This window comes from Pocillopora verrucosa, chromosome 4 (assembly GCF_036669915.1).
Source record: "Pocillopora verrucosa isolate sample1 chromosome 4, ASM3666991v2, whole genome shotgun sequence".
Taxonomy (NCBI): domain Eukaryota; kingdom Metazoa; phylum Cnidaria; class Anthozoa; order Scleractinia; family Pocilloporidae; genus Pocillopora; species Pocillopora verrucosa.
The window spans coordinates 7,505,791-7,528,646 of NC_089315.1; the positions used below are offsets into that span (position 1 = coordinate 7,505,791).

Consider the following 22,856-nt stretch of genomic DNA (forward strand, 5'->3'; position numbering starts at 1 on the left):
TCACTATTTGTGCAGAATGCTAATAACTTGTGGTTGCTGTTCTATAGCTTTGCTAGACTTGTGGAATCATTACAGGAGGATTATAAAGCTCGTGCTCCATACCTAGCATACTTGGTCAATGCACATCAAGGACTATTAGCAACTCATTCACACCTGGAGAGATTAGTAGAAAGAGTGGAAAGGTAACAATACCCAAATTTTTTTTTTAATTAATTAATTCTTAAATAATTTTATATCCTCAGATATTAGTTATTGGTTGACTGAGAGAGAGTATGGACATTGTTTCATTAGATCATTCTTGAAAAATGTAAGTCGTGTAGATTACATTACATGGCTGAGAAAATTATGTGAGATTGCATCTAAGACCCAACTACTATGCAACTATATCATTCAACAACAACTGTTTGTAGCATTTTTTCCACATTCTCAGTAACCAAGATGTTATTGATGTTGCTACATATAACTTTTGATGAGTGGCTGTTTTCTGAACTCATAGGGACAAGATCATTTGTCGCACTTACTTTACAACCTCTTGTGTGAAGCTATTTCTTGAGTCAAAGGAGAAAGGAGAGATTAGTAGATTTACCCATAATTTTCAATCCTTGCCAACACCGGATGAAAAGGTTTGACAAAATTAAATATTGCACTCTCATTGACCATGTTTTAACCTCAGGTAGTTCCTATACTATTTCACTGATTTTAAACATGTTAGATGCTGTTGTGATTTTGCACAAATAATATCAGTGTTAGTACTCCATTACTCCATTAACTTGACACAAACTTGTAAAGAGTAATTATTTTGTAATGAGTACAAAGTTTCCCCCTCCCTCCCTTGAGCACCCATTGGTTTTCTGGCAAAGAGACATTTTGGGCATGCAGTGACCTAAAATTTTGGTGGAAACTTCTGTGTGATTTGAGTGAGTTTCACTCTTAAACAGCAACAGAGAGACTATTTTCAGTAATGTTAAAAAACTGAAGCAGATGTAATTTAACTGTAACACCTTTGATGGCCTACCTAACCTGCTCTATAGATTACACAGCTTCATGTAAATAAAGTTTTAGTCTCTTAGTATATTTTCAAACTCTAGTTTAAGCTGATGTTGCTGGAAAGAAAACCACATCAGAATCAATGAAACAATTTATATTGGTTTTTGGGCTACATCTTTCGTTGATAGCGATAGCACAAGTAGCCTGGGGAAAACTTCTATCAGAGTGATCAGCAAATCCATTGGCAGGTGGCTCTTGTGTAAAACCCTCCACTTAAAATAATTTTCTTTAAATCTGTTGACAGTGTGCATTGCTTGAAGAATTCCTAGAGACATTAGGGGATGAGATGGAAAAGCACCCAATCTGGTCAGGTACAAGGAATAAGCTCAAAATAAAAGTATTCAATGATTTTACACACATTTACATAAAATTATCCAACAAATAATTATTATTTATCATTTGATTGGCAGGTGTCAGTGATGAGCAATTTCAGGATTCCTTGGTGGCAATAGAACGTGCCATTATGAGCAGTATCTACATTTCTGCATTTTACCCTTTTGGTGGAGTTGACCAGCAAATAGATAGGTGAGCTATGCTCAAAACTGGAGGTTGCAGTACTTTTGTTCATAAGCCAGGTTTTGCACTTAGAGATTTCTGACCTTGGTCAATATCAATTCCTAAGAAATGTAACTAAAAATTGCAATTTTTTTACTGATTATCTGTTGAGAATGCAGGGGGCCAAGTGTTAGTATCTTAGACTCTAGTCATAAATTTCAGGTATAGTTGTAGGCTGAGGACATTTTCTTTGTAGGCAAGGCAATTTACCGGTACTTGCCCAGAGCCTCTATCCACACGGACGTGTAAATGAGAATTGGCAAATTGTTAATAAAACCTGACCAAATGCTGTAGGATAACATGTACCCTAAAGTAGGCTAGTATTTAGTCCAGGGGGATAAGCCATACAGTTAAAAGCTACAGCGGGGTTTGTCATTTGATTCACATTCCTTTTCAAGTGTAACCAGTTAAATTTATCACCTGCAGCTCCTTTTATTATTGCCTAAAATTAATTGGAATTTTTTAAGTTAAAATGGGATTCAACAGTGGACATTTCATGAGGTGGCTCTTCATGTCCACTTTTACCAGGTCAAATTGGAATTTAGAATATGAGTTTTTGTGGAGGGAAGAAAATTTTAGGACTTGGGGAAAAACCAACATGTGACACCATGTCTGGGAATCAAACCTGGGTCACAGTGGTGGGAAGTGGGTGCCCTCACCACTGTGCCATCCCTGCTTCCCAAAGTTCAACAGGTAAAAGGATTGCTCTACCAGTTCGAAAATTCCACTTACCTGTCTTCTTTAAATGAGGGAGAACAATGCTTTCAACTGAAGATTATAAATACCTGCAATTACTAATAGTACTACATGTATGTGTATATATATTGTAGATAAAATTAATATGCATAAACGCATAGACATATGTTTTCTGTTAAAATACCAGATCAAGAAGCTGCTTCTTGCAGTCTGTGAGTTTGACACTTTTTCACTTCAGCTTTGATTCTGATCCTTTTTGGTTATTGGGTTTATTCTTGAAATCTCACATCAATATCCTCAGTGTCTTGTTTGTTTTTGTACTCTCAGTACGTTTCATGAGCATGTGATCAACCTGCAGAAAGTTATTCATCCTAATCACAAAGCTGTAAGAGTCCCTAAGGTATGTATTAATTCTAAATCTTTAACAAGTTTTGGTATCATTTTATGCACAAGTCTTTTTTGATCTGACTTAATCAAAGAATGTTCACATTGCATTATCAAGTAATACTTGTATCTTGTTCTTTTTTGACCAAAAGAAAAATGTGGTCCAGGTAGGAAGCTAACATTCTAGTTTTTTAACAGATGTACCGTAAGGAAGCACCCTGGGAATCAGCTCAGAAAGAACTGCTGGCAATTAATGCTTACAAGGTAGTTGCATTTATTCTATCTCTTGCTTTACTTCACTTAATATAATGTTTTTACCCCTTGAGGGAGAACTGGGGCACTAACTCCTCCATCAATCTCACCCACCTGATTTATGGCTCTCAGTTAAGGTGAAAAATACATCTTCTACCTCTCCATTTTTAGAGTCCTCAACATCCTATTTGACTGTGTTGTTTTTCTTTCCATCTGGTGCCAAGGTTAGAGCAGCACACTAATTTTTTCAGTGGACAGTGCAAAGGGAAGGCACTTGTTTGCCATCTCCATCTCTTGATTTGCTCACTCAAAGTTGTACAACCGATGAATACAAATTGTGCTCACCCATATTAAGTTTTTCACCCAATGCCCTCTAGATTTGCTTCATGAATGTATCAGAAACTAGAGTAATGGGTGGTTTTTTTTTATGAGATTCTTCTCTTGCTTCCCTAGACACCAACAGACAAGCTCAAGTGTGTCAAGCGATGTTGTGTCACCATTATGAATCTGTTGTGTTTAGCAAGTGAAACTAGTGTGCCTGGTGCAGATGAATTTGTCCCAGCCTTAGTGTATGTGGTGATACATGCAAATCCTGAGGGCCTTCTGTCTACCATGCAATATGTTAATAACTTCTATGACAAGAGGCTCAGTGGAGAGGAAGCTTATTATTGGATGCAGTTTTGTGCAGCTATTGCCTTCATCAAAACATTGCGCTATGGCTCAAGCTAAATCCAAATGAGGTTAACAGATTCATCAGATACAATTTAAGAGGGTAGAACCCAACTTGATTCTGAATGAAGTAAGCAGTTAAAAAGGCTAAAGAAAATGAAGGAAGTTCATGTTGTTTTAGTGAGAAAGGGCTAATCCAAAGGTACAACATTGAAGTGATTTGAGAGCCATAAATTCTTGAGTGCATTACACTCCTGATACAATTACAACAGATGAAGTCTACCCAGATTTATTCCTTTAATGAAATGAACTGTGTGAGACTAAACTTGATCGCAACTATAGCTGTTTGGCTCTTTAATTAAGACATTTTACTACCACTGTTGCCTTATTTGTCATTTTTGGGACACAGACAGTTACCTTTGAATCAAAAGAAGTTGCAAGGTGAAAGACATTGAAGACCAATAGCTCCAAGAGGCAAAAATATATATTTTTATGATATTATTAGGGAATATTATGTTGTTCTATGACAAAGGAAGTTGAAAATATTACATTGCATTTTACAGATGTGCCAGTCATTACAACTTTAGATTAGGGTAATATATTTAATTAATTTGATAAACATGTTCTTGATTATCTGTGCACTTATTGTGTTGCATCAAGCATTTATTTTTATCAGTATGAATCACAGAAAAGCAGGCATGTTTGTATAATTGTTTCTCACATTTCAAATCATTTAACATGAGAAAGCCTTTATGTTCCGTGCAAAAAATATGTATTAAGTTTTTAAATCTTGTAGGGGGTTTTAAATTCATGTTGTTTTTAACAGCATATATACTTAAGGAAGGTATCTTGACTTAATGTTGGAAACTATTTGGGATAGTGTGTTAAAAAAAAGTGTGTTAACATTAATTTAAGGTAATTATTGTTTCAAGGTAGACATTCAAAATTTCAGATTTTTCTTGCTCATTAGTAAGATATATTAACCCTTTGCACCCCAACATCAGTAAGCATATTCTCTGTACTGTTTTTTATACATCTACTTAGGTGTTGACAAGGAGAATTTGTTTAACAATCAAGGGCTTTTTGGCTGGTGATCATTTTCTTTATTCTTGTGATACTAATGTGTGATTCAGGGATATTGTAAGGAGAAATCAGATGCTATTCACCCCTGGGGTTTCATGGTTAATCACCATGTAGAAGACAGCATGGTGTTACCAAGCAGTTCCACTGTAGGAGTAAAAAATTTCATTACTTATGTATGCTTCAAGTATGAGGATACTACAGCTGTAAACTTGAAATGGATTTATTTTTATTTTTTTACTTAAAATTGATGAAAATACCCAAAGTAGTGCTAGCCCACAAGAATTTCTTCACATGGGAGTAAGTTTAACCCTTTAACTCCCAAGATCTGACTGTTAATTCTCCCCACTAGCTTCTACACATTTTGTTGTAAATTAGTTATGAGAACTTGGTGCTAGATCAAGATAGCAGATTCCACCTGATAAGTTTGAATATTCTCATTACCTGTTTGCTGAATTATGTATGGATATTATTGGGAGAAGTTTCATGTTGATCACTAGTGGGAGTTAAAGGGTTAAGGCCTTGAGAAAAGGGGCTTGAGGGGTCTTTAAGGAATCTGATGTTTATTGGAAGTTAACAGTCAGTGGCTTGCACACAAGCTCAAGTGTTACAAGATGTGAAGACCCACATGTAGTATAAACCTAGCGTCCATAGGGCTTTTACAAGAGCTTTACAAATAAACCAGTGTATAGCTAATATGATAATTTTCAAATATTTGTGGAGAGTAATTTGGAATTACATTTCATTTTAATTACTGGTAGTAATGCTCTACTGCAAAGTTTGATTGGTTCAGAAAACTCACTCTATCCTTCCAAAATAATAAACGACAATACCAAAACTAATCCCTACTAATGTATCCACTTTTTTAATGTTTGAAGCTCCTATTGCAGTTTTTGGATTGCTCCTTATGATGTTGACCTTTGTTCCAGATGGCTTTGATGGTAATTTTGGTGTTAGTTTCAAGGCCCCCTGAATCAAAATATGCACACAATTTGGTTAAAAACACTAACTGAAAGAAGACAAACTAGTAGGCTGCTAACAAAGGTTAGCCAAGAAGGTGAATTAGTGAGAAATGAGAACAAATCCATAATGTTGCAAAGTTTGATAAAAATTCATGACTTTGGCAACCAACTACTTAATACAGGATGACCACTTACAAAGGTGCCATTATCACAGGTTCAATCCTATGCATAATCTCCAAGCTGCTCTCTTTACATTCCCTATGATACTACCATGGAAATTCTGTGAAATTATCACACCTCCTTTAAATGGCCATTATTCTCGTTATCTATCTGTTTGATTTTGGGGTTACACTCTACTGAGAAATATGATGCTTGTCACTCTTTAAGGTGAATTAAAAAGAATTGTTTTTTTTACTAAAGATCTTGTCTAGAAAGCCAAGTTTTAAAAAAAAAAAATCTGACCGATTGACATGACGAGTCTCCACAGTGTTGTTGTCACACAATAATTAGTTCGCGTCTGAAGCTTTTATATTAATTGGTGATGTTTACCTTGCTTTATTCGCCACGAGATCCTTAAAAACTTTGTTAGAAGAAAACAAAATTGTTTTTTCACTAAATATCTTTTACTTTTCTATATGTCTATCTTCTAATAAGTTGTACTGGATTGAAGACCAACTCGCCGACGTCTCTACTCGATTTTACACGTCGGCGACTTGACCGTAATTCTGCACTGGAGCCAGGAGGCATATCCAGTAGGAGGTTATGCAGGTTTCTGTAGCATTAGGCAACTAAGAGTATCCACCCTGATGGAGTGCCAGTCTATCACAAGGTCACCCCCCAGCATTTTATCAAGCTTCCCTGACAGTTAGCTGGTATCCATTTATAGTCTGGGTGGAGAGAGGCACTGTGAAAGAAGAGCTTTTTGTCCAAGAACACAATACAATGACCAAACTGCAAGGCCTCCCACCTCTCACCTCACAAGTTAAAACTTTGATCAAATAGATAGGATGGAGTTTCTCAACAACAAAATCTATGATCCTCTCTAGTTTAATCACCAGCATTGTCTCATTGTATCAAAACTGAACCATAATTATTCTAAAATAATTAATATTGACAATATCTTTATTCACCTATAATAAAAATTTATGCTATCAGTAACTCATATATATACACTAACAAAATAAAAACAAAATTACACTTAGGTGTTTTTCCAAAAACAACATGTTCCACATTTCAGTTTATCCATCCTTGTAAAATATTTATTTCCATGATATAACTGATTTCTTTTGTCTGTCCCTATGAAAGTCTGGGAAACAAAGTCTGAGAAATTACACGTACAAAATCAATAAACACATAACAAGTAAGACCTAATTCTGTTTTTTTTTTTTTTAAATCTTCCAGTTACCTAGGAAGAATTACCAGCACCTTTAATTAACAAAGTTGTCAACTGATCACAATTCAACCCTAACAAGACAGAATTTCTCCTTACAATAGCAATAGTACATCACACAAAAAACTGGCGAGAGTAAAGGAAAATACTGATTAGGGGCTTATTAGTTGATCCAATATCAAATTGTCAAAACTAATGTCATAAGAACTGTATGACAGACAGTTAGGAGAATTACTGATGAGATCTTGGGAATGAAATGGATAATCAGGTTGTCCCACGCTATTGACATAACACTTTTCCCCAGTGCAAGAAATTTTCGAGAGACAAATACATCACCGTCTCTATCTTAGTTTCATGAAAGGAGTAAAATAGACATTGATCACAAAGCACTTACACCAAGAAGCAAGCATCTTTGCCAACATCAACAATAGTCAAGAATAGTACAAGTCGTTTGAATAATACTCTACATAATCCAGTTTTTTTTTCTAAGGCATAAAAGCCATTTTGTAAGTTTTTTTGGAAGCATGGTGAGAAACTAACACTTGCTAATGCTAATACTGATGATACTGATGATTTATACGAACTAATACTTTACAATACCTTTCAATAGAGCTTTCTAAATCACTTGTAATTGTTATAATCAAGCCTGAGATCATATATTAGAGTAGATACTACCATTTTTATTACATTTTGAATTGGATTTGTTAAAATCACAATCATGTCAGCTAACTCTCATTCCCAAATTTACACTGATGGTACTATAGCAATGTAAATGCAGCCATTCTGTTGTTTGCTGTCACATTGTGAAACGAAAAGAGCTAGCATTTTTCTTGACAAAAGTTATAGCACCAAAACTGTAAACACACTAGCATGCTTTTCATACATCAACACCATGAACTGAGCTGAGAATTAAACGTCATGTCCAATGTGTATCAAGGCGTCTTTAAGTCATTTTTACCTACATGTACTGAGGCACACCTTCCTAAATCAATCTTTCAGCACACAACTTCCTACAATCCTCAAATAATTCACTAGTGTCCATTCCAGTTTTCTTGAACACAAACCACAGCCATCCAGCAAAATCCACCTCATTTTCATCCATCCAGTATTTCTCACATCTTAGTCCTCTTTGATGGGGGTTCATCCCTGGATCGTTCACTTCCGCGTGAGTCAAAGTCAGCATTAGTCATTTCAGTCAGCCCCTGTAAACTAGAGAATTCTGGGCCTCCCTGCTCATCTTTGTCCTCTTGAGAGCCTGGTATGGAATCTGAAGGGGTGTTGCTGCGACTTCCTAAGACATTAGTGAAAAGTACATTTAGCCAACCAATATTTAAAAATTATTCCATGATTTTGTATTGGATATGATATGATAAATAGCCAATGAGGTGTGAAGAGCCAACTTAGCTATTGTACCATATCCAACATATGGGAATAAAATAACTTATATTAAAATCCATTGAATCCTGAACATTTGGATATTTGGAGCCTTTTTTCAGCTTTGCAACAGTTGGCTCAATGCATTTCCATATAAGGTGACTCAGAATATGAGCTGATAGCCATAGTTGTGTGAACCAATCAGAACACTAGAGATGCAATAATCTGATTTGAAAATTCAATAATTGTAAATAATCAGGAAGTTCATTATGTAGCAATCAGCGAATTCTCCAACTACTATCCACTAATTAAGGAGCTGTTTCCTGCCACTTTGCAGATCATTTTCACCATACCTGCTTTGCCATTCTGCCCTCTCTTTCTTTGTTCTCCACTCTGCAATGATAAAAGTCTGATTACACCAAGTTGGGAAGATCTAGAGGCATTGTACTGAAATCTATATGCAAAACTGTACAGGCACCTCATTACTTACATGTAACAACAAAAACTACACGAAATAGTGGAAAAATTAAGCCAAGCATCACAGGCAGGTTGTTATTAGAAGCCACTGAATCTACTATCAATGTCTAGCAAAAAAAAGTTACTTAAATATGTCCCAGAATGGTTTACTGTTAACTGTATGTTGTAATGTGGCCATACCTTAGCTGATCCTGCCTTTCCAGCCCACACATTTATTGAGTCAAACAGTTCATTGAACCCTCTTGCCTGGTAAACAAGAGAAGATAAATTAAAGACTGTTTAATTAACCTTTTACACTCTAACATCACTAGGCACATTCCCCATACTATTGTCTATATAAATCTTAAGTTGCTGACAAGGAATACTTTTATAACTGTATATACTTTTCTTACTTGATGATGAAGATGATGAGAATCATGATAGACCTGACTCTGCCCATGAGGTTGCATGTGTCCTGTGGCTGGATCAATACCATAACCTGTGGCAGCCTGGGAAATCACATGTCGCAAACCTGGCACCTTAAGTGATAAAAATAAATATCAGAATGGTTCCTTTATGATCATTCCAACAATCACTATTGGCATCAGGCATTATGCAGTAAGAAGCAAACACCCACATGGTATGAAAAACCCAATTAAAGGTTAATTAGAGGCTCATGTCACAATGCAATAACAGTTGATTACAAGGTTAATCAAAACTTTAACAAAATTCTCAAACGTGATTGAGTATCACCACCCAATTTAAGAACTAATAGGACAATGTACACATCATGTTTGTAATTGGACAGTGTAATAGGACGTTTGCCACATCATGCCTGTGTAAGTAAACAGTATGCATCATGTGGGCATGCTAGTGTCATGTATTTTGCTAAGTTAACCATTGTTTTTTAATGAAAAGAACACATAATCAATGTATAGTTTCTATCTCAAATTTGGCATAGTTTTGATTCATTGGTAACAGGACTTTGTGTTGTCCAATTCCTTCTGTAGTCATACTCATGATCAACAAATTATACTCCTGCTTCACGGTCATCCAATTTCGTCAGTCACTCATATGATCACAGACCAAATTGGACTCCACTCAGTTCTATTACCATTATGTATATCTAAATGTAATTTAGAGAGTAGTGTGGTAGTGTGCTTAAATTTTTGAAGAAATTGCATGAATCACTTCGAGGTAAATGAAATCAAGAACTGTAGTTTAAAAATGCACAACACCCTTCCAAGGTAGATTATACACTCATCTCAAATTACATGAGGGTTGAATTTTATACACTTATAAACCATATGGCTCAGCCTCAGGGCTCAACCAACTTTCACTACAACTGACCTGAGACTGGACATTAGCACCAACATTAGATCCAGTCTGATATTCTGCACTCATGCCACTGCCATTCATCTGAACACCATACATGTCTGGCTGAGGCTGACTAGTAACTGGCATTTGATGCTGTGAGGATGGCACCACGCCTGTTGGACTCCCTGCTACAGCACTCCCAGGGTATTGTCCTAAAATTTGTAGGGAAATGTAAGGCCAACATAATTTTTTTTTTAAATTTTTCTCTGCATACTCAGACTGAGTTTTCAATGCTGACCAATCAAGATTTAATGGTTGAAATTGAAATTTTTATCTTGGGAGTGAGAGGGTTCTAAAATGTCATCTGGCACATTCCCTGAACTAAACTCATACAAACTTTAACACTTTACACCCTCACATCAGCGTCCAAACCTGGTATTCTTCATACTTTTCTCTATTTGTTTTCTTTGGTATTGACAAGGAGAATTTGTTTAACAATCAAAGCTTCTTAGGAAGCAATAATCTCCTTTAATCTCAAGATCCTAATGATTCAGCGGTATTAATGTAAGGAGAAATTAGTTGCTGATCACTCTTAGAGTTAGAGAGTTACCATGAACCCTCTGTCCACCAATGGATAGATGCACACCAGCCTAACAGCATTAAGGAGCTCTTTAAAAAACAAAAATTATCAGACAACTAACACAAACCTTGAGCAGAGGGTGGCACCCCAGGTTGTCCTTGGACTTGACCTGCTGGACCACCACCAGAGGCAGCTTTAGCAGCATACATGTTAGCCTCTTCTTGAGCTTTTCCAATGTTTTTCTTATACCTAATTCTTTTATTGCCAAACCAGTTTGATATCTACATGGAACAGAAGTTACAGCAAATTTAATCATTTAGTAATGAAACTTGCCAAATTAACTTTTTACTTGGTTTTTACAAAGTCTGATGATCTACTTGCCTTGAAACCTAAGCCTGTACTAATTACCATTAAATGTAGGTCAACATCCACTAGAGTATCACCAGTTCATGTAATACCATACCTGGGCAACACTGATGCCACACTTTCTGGCTAGTTCTTCCTTTGCTTCCTCACTTGGATATGGATTACTCAAGTGAGAATAAAAGTATTCATTCAAAATTTCTGTGGCCTGCTTACTGAAGTTTCTCCTTTTTCTCCTGAAAAGGCAAAAAACTTGGGGTATTAATTCTGCTGATGGTGTTTAAGAGGTTCTATGTCACCATTAGTGATCAGTAGACAATTAGGATAAAACAGGGCGTGAAATTGCGCCTAATACAGGCGCCAATGCGACTAAATTTTTCACTTTGGCAACCAAATCTTGAAAATTAGTCGCCAAATTGGTGATTAGAATGTTTCATCACAACCTTACCGAGAGATATAGTGAATCAAAAAAATTTGCAAAGATAAATCCACGGCAAACTTCCTCGTTAAGTTTGTTTCCAAAATTCAGCACACACATCTCAATCGATAACTAGACGCCATCTTGGATTTAGGTGAGCTTGAACATTGTATATCATCCAACCTAGTGTCCACTTTGTAGAACGTTAGAGATCTTTTCCCTGAATTAATTTTGGAGGGTCTATCTAGAACGTTGACAGCATAAAAAAAGGGTTTGTTTGTCTTTGAAAATGGTGACCAACTTTTTTTGAATTGGCTACCACTTCGAAGAATTTAGGAGCCAAGTGGCTATCAGAAAAAAAGGTTAATTTTCACGCCCTGTAAAAGAATGGTTTAGAATCCTTTTCAGCAAAAGTAAATATGAAACTTCACAAAATAATTCTACAGTTCTTTTTCTATACAGGCCAAATGCTGTATCCAAAGCCTAGATAGTATACTGAAACTTTATTGTGAAAAAATGGAAGCCATCACACTTTATGGGAAAAATAGTTTGTGAATAAAATATTTACTGCTCAGGATTACCTTGCATCCAGGAATCTTGACCTCAAAATCATCACAGCTTCACAAGTACTCTGCTTCAGCTGCATCTGTATTGCACTAAACTTACGATGAATGATGTTCACCATACGTTCTATTTCTTTGGGTGAAATGGGTCTCGTTCTTGACTGTTCTCTCAAGAGATTCATCACATGGGTGGTAAATTCATTGCAAGCCTAAAAGAAGAAAAATCAAACTTAGCAAAGGCTATTACCCAAATAAAACATTTGAAATAAATCAAGTAAAAGTGCTAATCATAGAACCAATAGGAATCACAAGGGTTTACAATGTAACACTTGTTTTCAAATGTTCTATCCGATAAGAAACTCTGACTGTTATTGTGATTTAGTTTTACCACAATCAATCCAAAGAGTGTCCTGTATTTTGTTAAGTGCACTGTACCTGCTCATATTTTTCCAGTTCCGTATGATATATCTGTCTGATCTGGTTTAACTTGGCTCTGTACTCTGTATGTTCAGCTTGATTTTCATGAACCCCTGCTGCTGCCGCTGCTGCTGCAGCTGACCCACCTCCCTTCTCGGGACCTGCCACACCCTCTGCAAGGAGCATGTTATCAAGTCTCATCAGCTGAGGATCAGGAGGTTCATCTTCTTGAGATCCCCGAATACTCAACACTGTTGAAGAAAAATGTAACAGTAATTGAGACTTTGATGACTTTCACTCACAAGATCTCATTAGCAATTCTCCTTACTGTCTGTCACAAACCTCTTATGAGTTTAGTACAAAGAATTTGGAATCATATTGCCTGACAATCCCCTTATTAATATTTTTCTTCATTCTCATCACTTTTCTGCTTGATATTGTATTGATACTGTAAGGAGAAATTCTCTCTCAGTCACTGATGGGAGTTGAAGGGTTAAGACCTTCTGAGCTACTTTCATCGATTTTTGTTTTATGTTCTTTTTTCTAATGAAGCATGACTGATCCTGGGATCATAATATTATGTGTAACATTATAATGAAAGTAATAATGTAAAATATTCATGCTGTGCAGGAGCAAGGAAGTAATAAAAGATAACTCAACAAAAACACAGAATAGTTTTATTTTATTTTGGTAATTAGAGAAGAAATTTATAACACCAGTAATTCCATCTAAAAAAAAAAATATAAGGGTGCCAAACCTTAGTTTTTTCAAGACATGCGCACACAAAAGAACAACTCAGATGTAAATTATTCCTCACAAAATAAACAGGGACTCTAATTTTTTTACTTGCACAAGCATTCCATGAGTTTCCATGACCTTTTGGGTAAGTTTTATGTTCCTATCTGTATGCAACTGGAGATTAAATTGTTTGTTTTCAAGGATACAGTAAAGCTTCAAGGGTTTTCTCTATGGAAAATGTTGCTATTTGAAGTATTTACACCATAAACTTAATATCAATGGAGAGGGTATGTAATATGCTTCCTAGGAAAACTTTTTCTTTTACCTTGATCTAATTATAAATTAGCTGGAGCGCAACAAGTTTAAACCGAATATGCTTCATATTTACTTATTAATTGGGCATCAAATCTGACCACACAAAAGAAACTTCTTTACCATTTCAATCCTGGGGAAATGGTTATGGAAACCATGAAGAGATTTTATAATATTTCAATTGGCTGCTTTAAGATTTTTCTGTCAAGTCTGCTTATAAAAAGTTTTCCAATGCGCATTACATTGGAGGCCATTGCTCAAGAACAACAATTCACAGTCTGGTTTTTTTTTTATACCAACCAATAAAAAAGATCACCACATGCAACAGAAATCAGGAGACCTCTACACCATTATAATCAAGAACCAGAATGTTTTGCCGCAATGTTGACATGTTATAATTAGCTATTCACACTTAAGAAGACTGAAGAATTCAGTTCAACATTAGATTTTTGTTAATAACTTACATGTGTTCCAATGTTACAAACTTTTTTTGGAAGCTCTAGTAAAGTAGTAATGCTTAGTTTGACCCATAAAAGTCCAAAAAAGCCCTTGAAGGTCCACTGTATCCTTAAATTAAGGTAAAAACAAGCCTCCATTTACAGTATTTCGTATGCTTTTTTGCTTTCAAGAATATATTTCCTCTCATATTCCATGTTTTTCCCTAACTCATATTGGAATTCTATGACCTTTTAAATATAGTGAATGGTTTAAAATTTCATGACTTTCCAGGTCTTCTGTGACCTGTAAAACCCTTGTGCAAGACCGTAATCCTGTAATTTCAGTTACCAATGAGCGGGGCTTTTAAAAACACACAAGGAGTTCACCAAAATGTGAATAATCTTAATCAGGCTTGTCATATTACGTCATACCACGCGCTCCCATCGGACCTGTGGGAAAAAACGTGGTATCGGACCCGCCATTTTGATTTCGCCCATGTTGTCATGTAGTAACTGTTGCGTTATTGAATAAAGAGTTTAAATGGAAAAATTGTGACATGGATGTCGGAAGTGGGATAGATTTACACCAATAGAGGAATTCTCACCGCTAGAACAACCAAGAAAACCGGTACGTACGATTTTACAGTGTTTACTACAAAGTCCTGTCTTATCGTGCAATTTAGCCAAAAATGAGCGACTTGGTTGGGTTTGAAGTACCAAAAATGGACTGGACCCCTGGCCCAGATTTATTAACTAGATTCAAGAGATTCCGCCAAAAGTGTGAACTGCTACTTGATGGACCGTTAAAAGCTCGAGACGGCACTCAAAAATGCAAATATGTGCTGCTATGGTCAGGCGATTACGGAATAGACTTATTTAACACTTGGTCGCTAACCGAAGACCAACAAAAAGACCTGAAAGAATACTGGAAAAGATTCGAAGACCATGTTAAACCACAAGCAAACCATATCTTGAACAGATATTATCTACGAGGTCTGAAACAGAATAATCGTCCCCTAGCCACCTTCCTGACTGAAGCAAGGCTACTCATACAGAGCTCAGGTTACCCACCTGACTTACATGACGAACTCATGCGTGACACATTAGTTTCGGCACCGATTCGGAAGAGGTCAGACGAAAATGCATTGCCCGCGGTAATGAATTAACCTTTGCAAGGGCAAAAGAAATTGCACGAACTGATGAGGCTACCCAGATGCAATTAAAAGCAATGAGTGACACTACAAACCCAAAGCAAGAAGAAGGGGAAGTCAATGCAATCAGCAGAGGAAACAAGCCCAGAAACCAGCCCCACCAAAGGTACACCAGTGGTAGAGGAAACAGACGACGTGACAACAACCTAAGACAGTGCTACAGATGTGGAGACACACCACACACCAAAGACCAGCAGTGCCCAGCCACTGGAGTAGAATGCTTCAACTGCAACAAACGCGGTCATTTTAGCAAAGTTTGCAAGTCTAAAACAAGGTCAGATGTGATGACCCTACAAAAAGAACAACCTGATGGTGTAACAAGTGAATGCACAAGCTACGACAAAGTCTTCCTGGGAACACTAGAAGCCCGAGACAGCCCCAGTACCTCAATGATCGCAAGCATTGAACAAAAAGAAAAACAACGCACCAAAGTCATGACTGAAATACAAGTCACGGTAGACCCCCATGATACACACCTGATACCTATTATCTGCAAGGTCGACACTGGTGCAGAAGTTAATGTCATCTCCAAAGACGACTATGACAGACTCAACCGCAGTTCCCAGCAGATACCCCTTGGCCCAACACACCACAGGATTACTGCGTATGGAGGCCACGCCATCAAGACCCTTGGAACCTGTCCACTATACGTCCATCAAAATGGCAGCATTAAAGAAGTCGTTTTCAATGTTACTGACGTACCAGGACCTACAATGCTTGGCTGTAAAACCTGCGAGGAACTTGAGCTGGTAAAATTTAATTGCAGCCTAGAAACCTCCAAAGAAGACAAAGAGACCCGCCTTAAAGAACACAGACCATGCAAACCGCACCAAAGGACCAGCAGATACCCTAGCCGTCTAGACACTGAAACATACCCCCCACTGGACAGGATAACCTTCTTCAACAACTTCGGAGACTGCTTTGAAGGCCTGGGAACCTTCAATATGAAACCTTATCACATCACCCTAGACTCCAATGCTGAACCTGTCATCCACGCACCACGTACCGTACCAGTACACCTTCGAGACATGTTTAGAAAGGAAATCAACACCATGGTAGAACTTGGAGTGCTCATACCCGTAAGCGAACCCACAGACTGGGTTAATAGCATCGTCCTCTCTGAAACAACCAACGGCAAAGGAGAAGTCACCAAAATCAGAGTCTGCCTCGATCCACGTGACCTAAATAAGGCAATAAAACGCGAACACTACTACACCAAAACAATTGATGAGGTAGTCACACAGCTTAGTGGTGCCAAATTCTTTAGTGTAGTTGATGCCAAAAAGGGCTACTGGCATGTACCATTAGACGAAGCCAGCTCCTACCTGACTACTTTCAACACCCCGTTCGGGAGATACCGTTTCACCCGGCTCCCCTTTGGCCTTATTGTATCACAAGATGTGTTCCAGAAACACTTAGATTCAGCACTGGAGGGCCTGAAAGGAGTCACCGGCATTGCAGACGATACATTCATATACGGAGCTACAGAGGAAGAGCACGATGCGAACATGGTAAACCTCATGATCAGATCCAGGGAAAGGGGAATCAAATTCAACAAAGACAAAGTACAGCTCAAATGTCAGGAAGTCAGCTTTTTCGGCCACAAATGGACCCAGGATGGAATCAAACCAGATGACAGTAAGATATCTGCAATCCAGAAGATGACCCCACCTGAGAACCGCAAAGACCTCCAAAGCTTCTTAGGCCTCGTAAACTACCTTACAAGATACTCAGGGCGATTGGCTAGCCTCACAGCACCACTGCGAGAACTTACCAAGAAGGACACCGCATATGTATGGGGACCTGAACACGACGACTCATTCAACCAAGTCAAACAGGAAATCACATCAATGGGAGTCCTCAGATACTTTGACCCAAACATCGAGTCTGTCATTCAAACTGACGCTTCCCAGAAAGGAGTAGGCGCCGTCCTTTTGCAGCAGGGGCAACCTGTATGCTATGCCTCCAAAGCACTTACAGACACAGAAAAAAACTACAGCAACATTGAGAGAGAAACACTTGGTGTAGTATGGGGCCTAGAGAGATTTAACTACTACATTTTTGGAAAGCACTGTACAGTAAACACTGACCATAAACCTCTTGAGGCGATTTTCAAGAAGCGACTGTCCAGTTGCCCACCTAGATTACAGAGGTTCTTGATGAGAGCCCTGAAATACGACGTTACGGTCAACTACGTAAAAGGTCCTGATGTACCAATAGCCGATGCTCTCTCAAGAGTCAGCCCCCAGCCTACCCCTAGCAGCAGTCAACTTTCAGAGATATATGTCCACCACGTCACACAACATCTCCCTGCAACTCCAACAAAGCTACAACAGATCCGTGACGAAACAGGGAGGGATCCTGTGTTGTCTCTGTTAAAAGAAATGGTCTTTGAAGGATGGCCACAGAAAAGAGAAGAGTGCCCCCAACTGCTACATGGCTATTGGAATTTCAGAGAAGAGCTGACCATCGAGGACGGCTTAGTACTAAAAGGAGACCGCATCGTGATACCTCCTACTCTCAGACCTGAAATCCTGAACATCATACACCAAGGCCACCTAGGGCAAGAGAAATGCCTTTTACGAGCACGTACATCCGTTTTCTGGCCTGGAATTACAAAGGAAATCATCAACCAAGTTAACCAGTGCGAACCCTGCCAGAAATACCAAAATAAAGCAAGGAAAGAGCCAATACTACAGCCAGAACCGCCACACCGACCATGGGAAAGACTCAGTTCGGACTTGTTCGAATTTAGAGGGCAGCAATACCTCCTGTTGACAGATCAATACAGCAGATTTCCTGTCATCAGGAGACTAACAAGCACCACGTCATCTGCAGTTATCAACCATCTGAAGAGCATCTTTGCAGAACACGGCATCCCTACGCAGTTGACGACCGACAACGGACCGCAGTACAGTTCGGCAGAATTCAAGCATTTTATGAACGTCTACGGGGTAGAACACATTACTAGCTCCCCCCTATACCCCCAATCCAACGGGTTTGCTGAGCGAATGGTCCAGACCGTGGAAAACATTCTCCAAAAGTGCGATGAAAATAAAGAGGACCCGTACCTTGCTCTCCTATCATACCGGGCCACTCCCTTGGATCACCAGCTGAAATCCCCAGCAGAACTGCTCACCAACAGAAAATTTAAAACTAGATTACCAGCATGCCATAGAGTCCTCCTCAACCACTCTCACCATGAGGTCATGAAAAGTAAGCTCATAGCCCGTCAGGAGAAACAAGCCCACTATTACAACCAGCATTCAGGACCACCCAAAAAGCCATTCGAAGCTGACCAACCCATCCGCACGTACAACCACCACTCACAAACCTGGGAACCTGGCATTATTGTAAAACCCGCCAAACAGCCAAGATCTTACATCATCAGATCCAGCAGTACAGGTACCACCTATCGAAGAACACGGGCCCAACTGAAACCAGACACAACTGCAGTGAGGGGAACACAATGCCAGCGGGTGGAAACCCCAGTATACCAAGGTTCTGAGATACCTCAGCAGACAACTAGTCTTGCCCCAGTCAGTCACACACAGACATCGCAAAAAAACGGTGCAGCCCCCAGACCAGGATCTGGCGAAACAGTGCCACTGAACAACATCCCCCAGGGACCCTCAGACATAGCTGGAGGATATGTGACCAGATCTGGGAGGACTGTGACACCTGCACAAAGGCTGGATCTATAACAGTAGAGACACTAAAGAATAGACTTATAAGTATAAGCACAGGAGGGATATCCTTTCAACCAGTATTGTAATGTTCTGGAGATATGATAAGTTCCATTTTTTTTTTGTCGTTATTATTATTATTACATCGGTAGAAAGGGGGATGTCATATTACGTCATACCACGCGCTCCCATCGGACCTGTGGGAAAAAACGTGGTATCGGACCCGCCATTTTGATTTCGCCCATGTTGTCATGTAGTAACTGTTGCGTTATTGAATAAAGAGTTTAAATGGAAAAATTGTGACAAGGCTAACACAGGTTTACATAAAAAAACGATTTTTTTATGCACGTACACGAAGTAATTATTAAGTCATACTGAACTGAGTCGTGCTAGGCTGAATTTTGAATCCTAAAATTTGCAGTTTGTTCTCAGAGTCACAGTCATGTAGTGAGAAGAAATTATCAGAATTTGTTTTTTAAAAAAGTAGGTATCAAAAACGGACACTGCTCTCTCAGTTGATAACAATTGCAAATTGATTCAGTTTCTTACATAATAGAGCAGTTATAAAGAGATAGTTACAAAATTCTCAAAGTACGATACACAGCAGATACTGGATATTCCATGGTTCTTGAGTGTAACTAAATTATAGAGGAACCATGTAACATTCATATCACTAAAGAGAGACTTCGCCGAATTATCGAATAACAAAACAAAGGTATTTTCTTTGTGTAGTTGGCTACTATTGTTTGCCTAAAGGGAGACCGTAGACAAACAATAAACATTCGCACCAACAATCCATTATGCTCACACTACAGTATAAACACCCTATGATATCCGAAATCACTACTTTTCACTTTAACCGCAACGAACGAGCAATCAAGCGAAAAACGAAGCCGAAAAAAAAATTAGTTGAGAGTAAGAAATTTATCAGTGAAATCTACACAAACCTTTTCTTGATAGAGGCCTTTGCTTCGAAATCAAACACATTTAAACGAGTGATTAATATATCAACCTTCCGCTGATAAAAAATTTGTTGTCACACAAACTAACTTACGACTTGTATGCGATCTTTGTTGATAAGCTTTAACACAATAACGACCGGGTGAATAATTTTGACGAAAAAAAAAAATCTGTCGTTAATAAAAGAAAAATGTGACCGTTTAATGATATCAAATCAGAAGGACGCATCCTTGACTTAAGGCCTGCAACCTGACGATTTAAAGTCAGAGAACGTTTCGAGAGATGATAAATGAATCGTTCTGTCTACGAACTTGACAAAAATTTCGAAGGATTTATTGAATACCACCAGATCTGATTGAGGAAGAAGAATGAGCCGCAAGTCTCATGTTGGTTCAGGCGTTTGAAGAAAATAAACACGTGGTAGGGTTAAAAGCTGTCATTACTAACCTGTTTTTTCCTTGATCTCACAGAGGACGTTGAAAAGGGCGGGCTTCATTCGATGGCAGTTCAGAGCATGTTTCCTAAATGGATATGTGATGGGAAAACAATGCATTATCATATGATAAGCCAAAAGGCATGCAGTCAAAAGATCGACAGTTATTAGTATACATAAGAGGGAACTGAACAAGTATGCGTCACTGCAAAGTTAAGCGTAGTATCGGAAGGATTTCGAAGAAACGACGCGAAATCAACAATGTGTTCGATTTCACTCACCTCGCTTGCGCTTCGTCCAGAGACTGATCAGTGATGTTCATAATTTGCTGCAAAATATCACCTATGTCCTGCTTACGACCGTCCGGGCCTTCTTCAGGAGGTTTCATCTGCTCCAGTGCAGCTTGCTGACCCGATAACATGGGAACTTGGACAGAATTCATCACATTTCCTTCCATCACGCAGTAAAGATCTAGCTCTCGACGAATAAACCTACAAAATCCAAGATGTCCGCGCTAGAGTGACGAAATAGGAATGCTCAACTCTATACTTAACCGACGGTCAAAATAAAGCCCTGCTCGGCCACTTTTCGACCTCGCAGTTTCAAAGCAACAACACTATATGATAGCTGTTATATTTCACAGAGTGTTACGCTCGGTTGGCGGTCGTGTTTCCAATCTGCCACTCAACAAATCTTTTGAATTTGAAGCACAGACGTGTCAATATCTTTCGGTGCGTGAGAAGAACGCGAATGATTGACACCACTGGATTTGCTCAATTAGCATAAAAACCTTCATGTAAAATTCATCAGAGGAAAGTCACACAGCTCTCACTCGGTGGTAAAAACTCACCTTCCTTCACTTAAGTGCTTCCTGCCTGAACTCAGAGCGTCAATGTACAGTTTCCTCGCTGAAAATTTAACGAGAACAAAGGATCATCGAAGGGACGCCCCAAAATTTCCAAAATGGCGGCCAAGTGAGGACAGAATGTCAATATTCATTACTGTTGCTATGGTGCTGCCTGCAGGTGTTGTTTTGGGGCGGAACAAAGAGCAGAAATTCAAAGAAACAACAAAAGGCAAGTGGAAAGACGTCCGGTCACGTTTTTCGTTACTTTTGTTTTCAGTTTACTTTGAAATCGACATTTTAGGTTACTCTTACGTGAAGAAAAATGAAACACTTTATACCACATTCAGACAAAACATGGTTTCAGAACGCATTATTAAATATGCAAAATAATTCGTGTTAACATAAATTTTTATCACCAGCATCTTCTTGTTCCATTTTTGCATTTGAAATCAGTTGGGGTGAAAATTGTTCAAACAGCAGAAAAAGCTTAAGACTTCCCACTTCAATCCACCAAAAAAAGAAATAAAAATCTTGGAACCTCGATGAGCAAGACTTAATTTGACGCCATCAAAGGGGGAAAAAACATCAAAATAGATAACAATGAAGTGGGTTGGACGCGAATATTGCCACATTTAAATTTATGATCCTTCGCTGTACTCACTGAATCCTGAGACAGCTTAATAGTATACTTCCCTCTGCTTGCCAGTCAATTGCTTCGGGTTGCAACAGCTAAGTTCATAATGATGATAATGTTATTTTATTTCATAATGATCAGAAGCATTTTTAAAACTGCAAATCACGTTGAACGAAAAATTTAAAAATAATTTTAAAAAATAGAAAAGAAGGGAAACTTTTCTCTGACGTTAAACGTGCGTCTATGCTGTCCTAAATCACAGGCAACAGCCTATCACGGATCGTGCATTGTTTCTATTCAGATTTTAATTTACAGTGTACAAAGACAGTACAGACCTAAAAGGAAGTTGAGAAACTACGTTTTTCCTATTTCCCATCGGAATCATTCCGTTGACGGGGGCAATTGCGTTAAACTACCTTGGCTCGAACGGTTTTCGATTTGACGTCGCCCAAAAGCCCCCGCAACTTATCTGAAAATCCCTTCGCTAAATAAAAATTTTTTAATATTCCTCGTTTCCAGTCTCCCACCACTTATTTGTTTTCATAATTTTTTCTTTATTTTCTTCTATATGGCCATCTGTCCCATCTCTCCACCCACGGGTATCAACGGAACAAATAAATGAGAAGAAAGCAACGATTACATAGATTGTTTCAGTGTTGGCAGCAGAATCTCCCACCCCTCGGTAATAATGAGCCTGTGAGACAGTATAACCACGTGCAATTGCTTTTTTCCTAGGTGGCTTAGCAACTTGGAAATTAGCCAGACTTTTTGTCTCAATTTGTGGAAAAAGGATTTTCTAAAGAAACAGCCTTTATGAAGCATTTATTTCTGCCCAGCATACCGCAATTATGAAAATCAGTTGTTTATTTTTTACGGTCAACCTTTTCAAAACGATTCTGCCGGCTACACACAAGTAAGCCTCTCAGATACTTATCTACATTACATAGGCAAACTGTTTATGCGCTGAAACACTTAAAGATGTTATTCAAAGTGAAAATTTTCTATTTCTGGGCTAGTTTTTCTTTCAGACATGCTGTCGCCAAGATTAAAGAGATAAACTTTTCAGCAAATGGTA

The 22,856-nt window shown here is 38.3% G+C and overlaps 2 protein-coding genes across 3 annotated transcripts in view; one reads left to right on the forward strand and one right to left on the reverse strand.

Moving 5' to 3' along the window:
* LOC131786660 (GTPase-activating protein and VPS9 domain-containing protein 1) overlaps positions 1-5,531 on the forward strand; it is a 13,853-nt gene extending 8,322 nt beyond the window's left edge. Inside the window, exons 9-15 of the mRNA XM_059103734.2 lie at positions 48-182; positions 497-623; positions 1,292-1,358; positions 1,458-1,572; positions 2,626-2,698; positions 2,881-2,946; positions 3,388-5,531. Coding sequence (XP_058959717.2) covers positions 48-182; positions 497-623; positions 1,292-1,358; positions 1,458-1,572; positions 2,626-2,698; positions 2,881-2,946; positions 3,388-3,663 — 859 coding nt within the window. The 3' untranslated portion in view covers positions 3,664-5,531. The remainder of the gene's footprint in view (positions 1-47; positions 183-496; positions 624-1,291; positions 1,359-1,457; positions 1,573-2,625; positions 2,699-2,880; positions 2,947-3,387) is intronic.
* Positions 5,532-7,327: 1,796 nt separating this feature from the next.
* On the reverse strand, positions 7,328-21,280 carry LOC131786669 (pre-B-cell leukemia transcription factor 1). Of its 2 annotated transcripts, XM_059103754.2 has the most exons (12): positions 21,151-21,280; positions 20,582-20,791; positions 20,315-20,388; positions 12,542-12,774; positions 12,125-12,315; positions 11,226-11,361; positions 10,890-11,043; positions 10,216-10,394; positions 9,279-9,404; positions 9,067-9,132; positions 8,763-8,802; positions 7,328-8,326 (listed from the first exon to the last, which is right to left on the reverse strand). In XM_059103754.2, the coding sequence occupies exons 2-12, from the start codon at positions 20,755-20,757 to the stop codon at positions 8,148-8,150; spliced, it is 1,554 nt and encodes a 517-aa protein (XP_058959737.1). In that variant the 5' UTR covers positions 20,758-20,791; positions 21,151-21,280; the 3' UTR covers positions 7,328-8,147. The 2 variants fall into 2 exon arrangements, with proteins under 2 accessions (XP_058959737.1, XP_058959729.1); XM_059103746.2 differs by lacking the exon at positions 21,151-21,280 and having other exon boundaries at positions 20,582-21,024.
* Between the last annotated feature and the right edge of the window lie 1,576 nt (positions 21,281-22,856).

Coding starts and splice junctions, on each gene's coding strand:
- LOC131786669 (XM_059103754.2), bottom strand. CDS start 20,757: ATGGAAGGAAATGTGATGAATTCTGTCCAAGTTCCCATGTTATCGGGT. Junction 20,389..20,581: donor CTGGACGAAGCGCAAGCGAG/GTGAGTGAAATC, acceptor ATATCCATTTAG/GAAACATGCTCTGAACTGCC. Junction 8,803..9,066: donor GAAAGGCAGGATCAGCTAAG/GTATGGCCACAT, acceptor TTATCATTGCAG/AGTGGAGAACAAAGAAAGAG.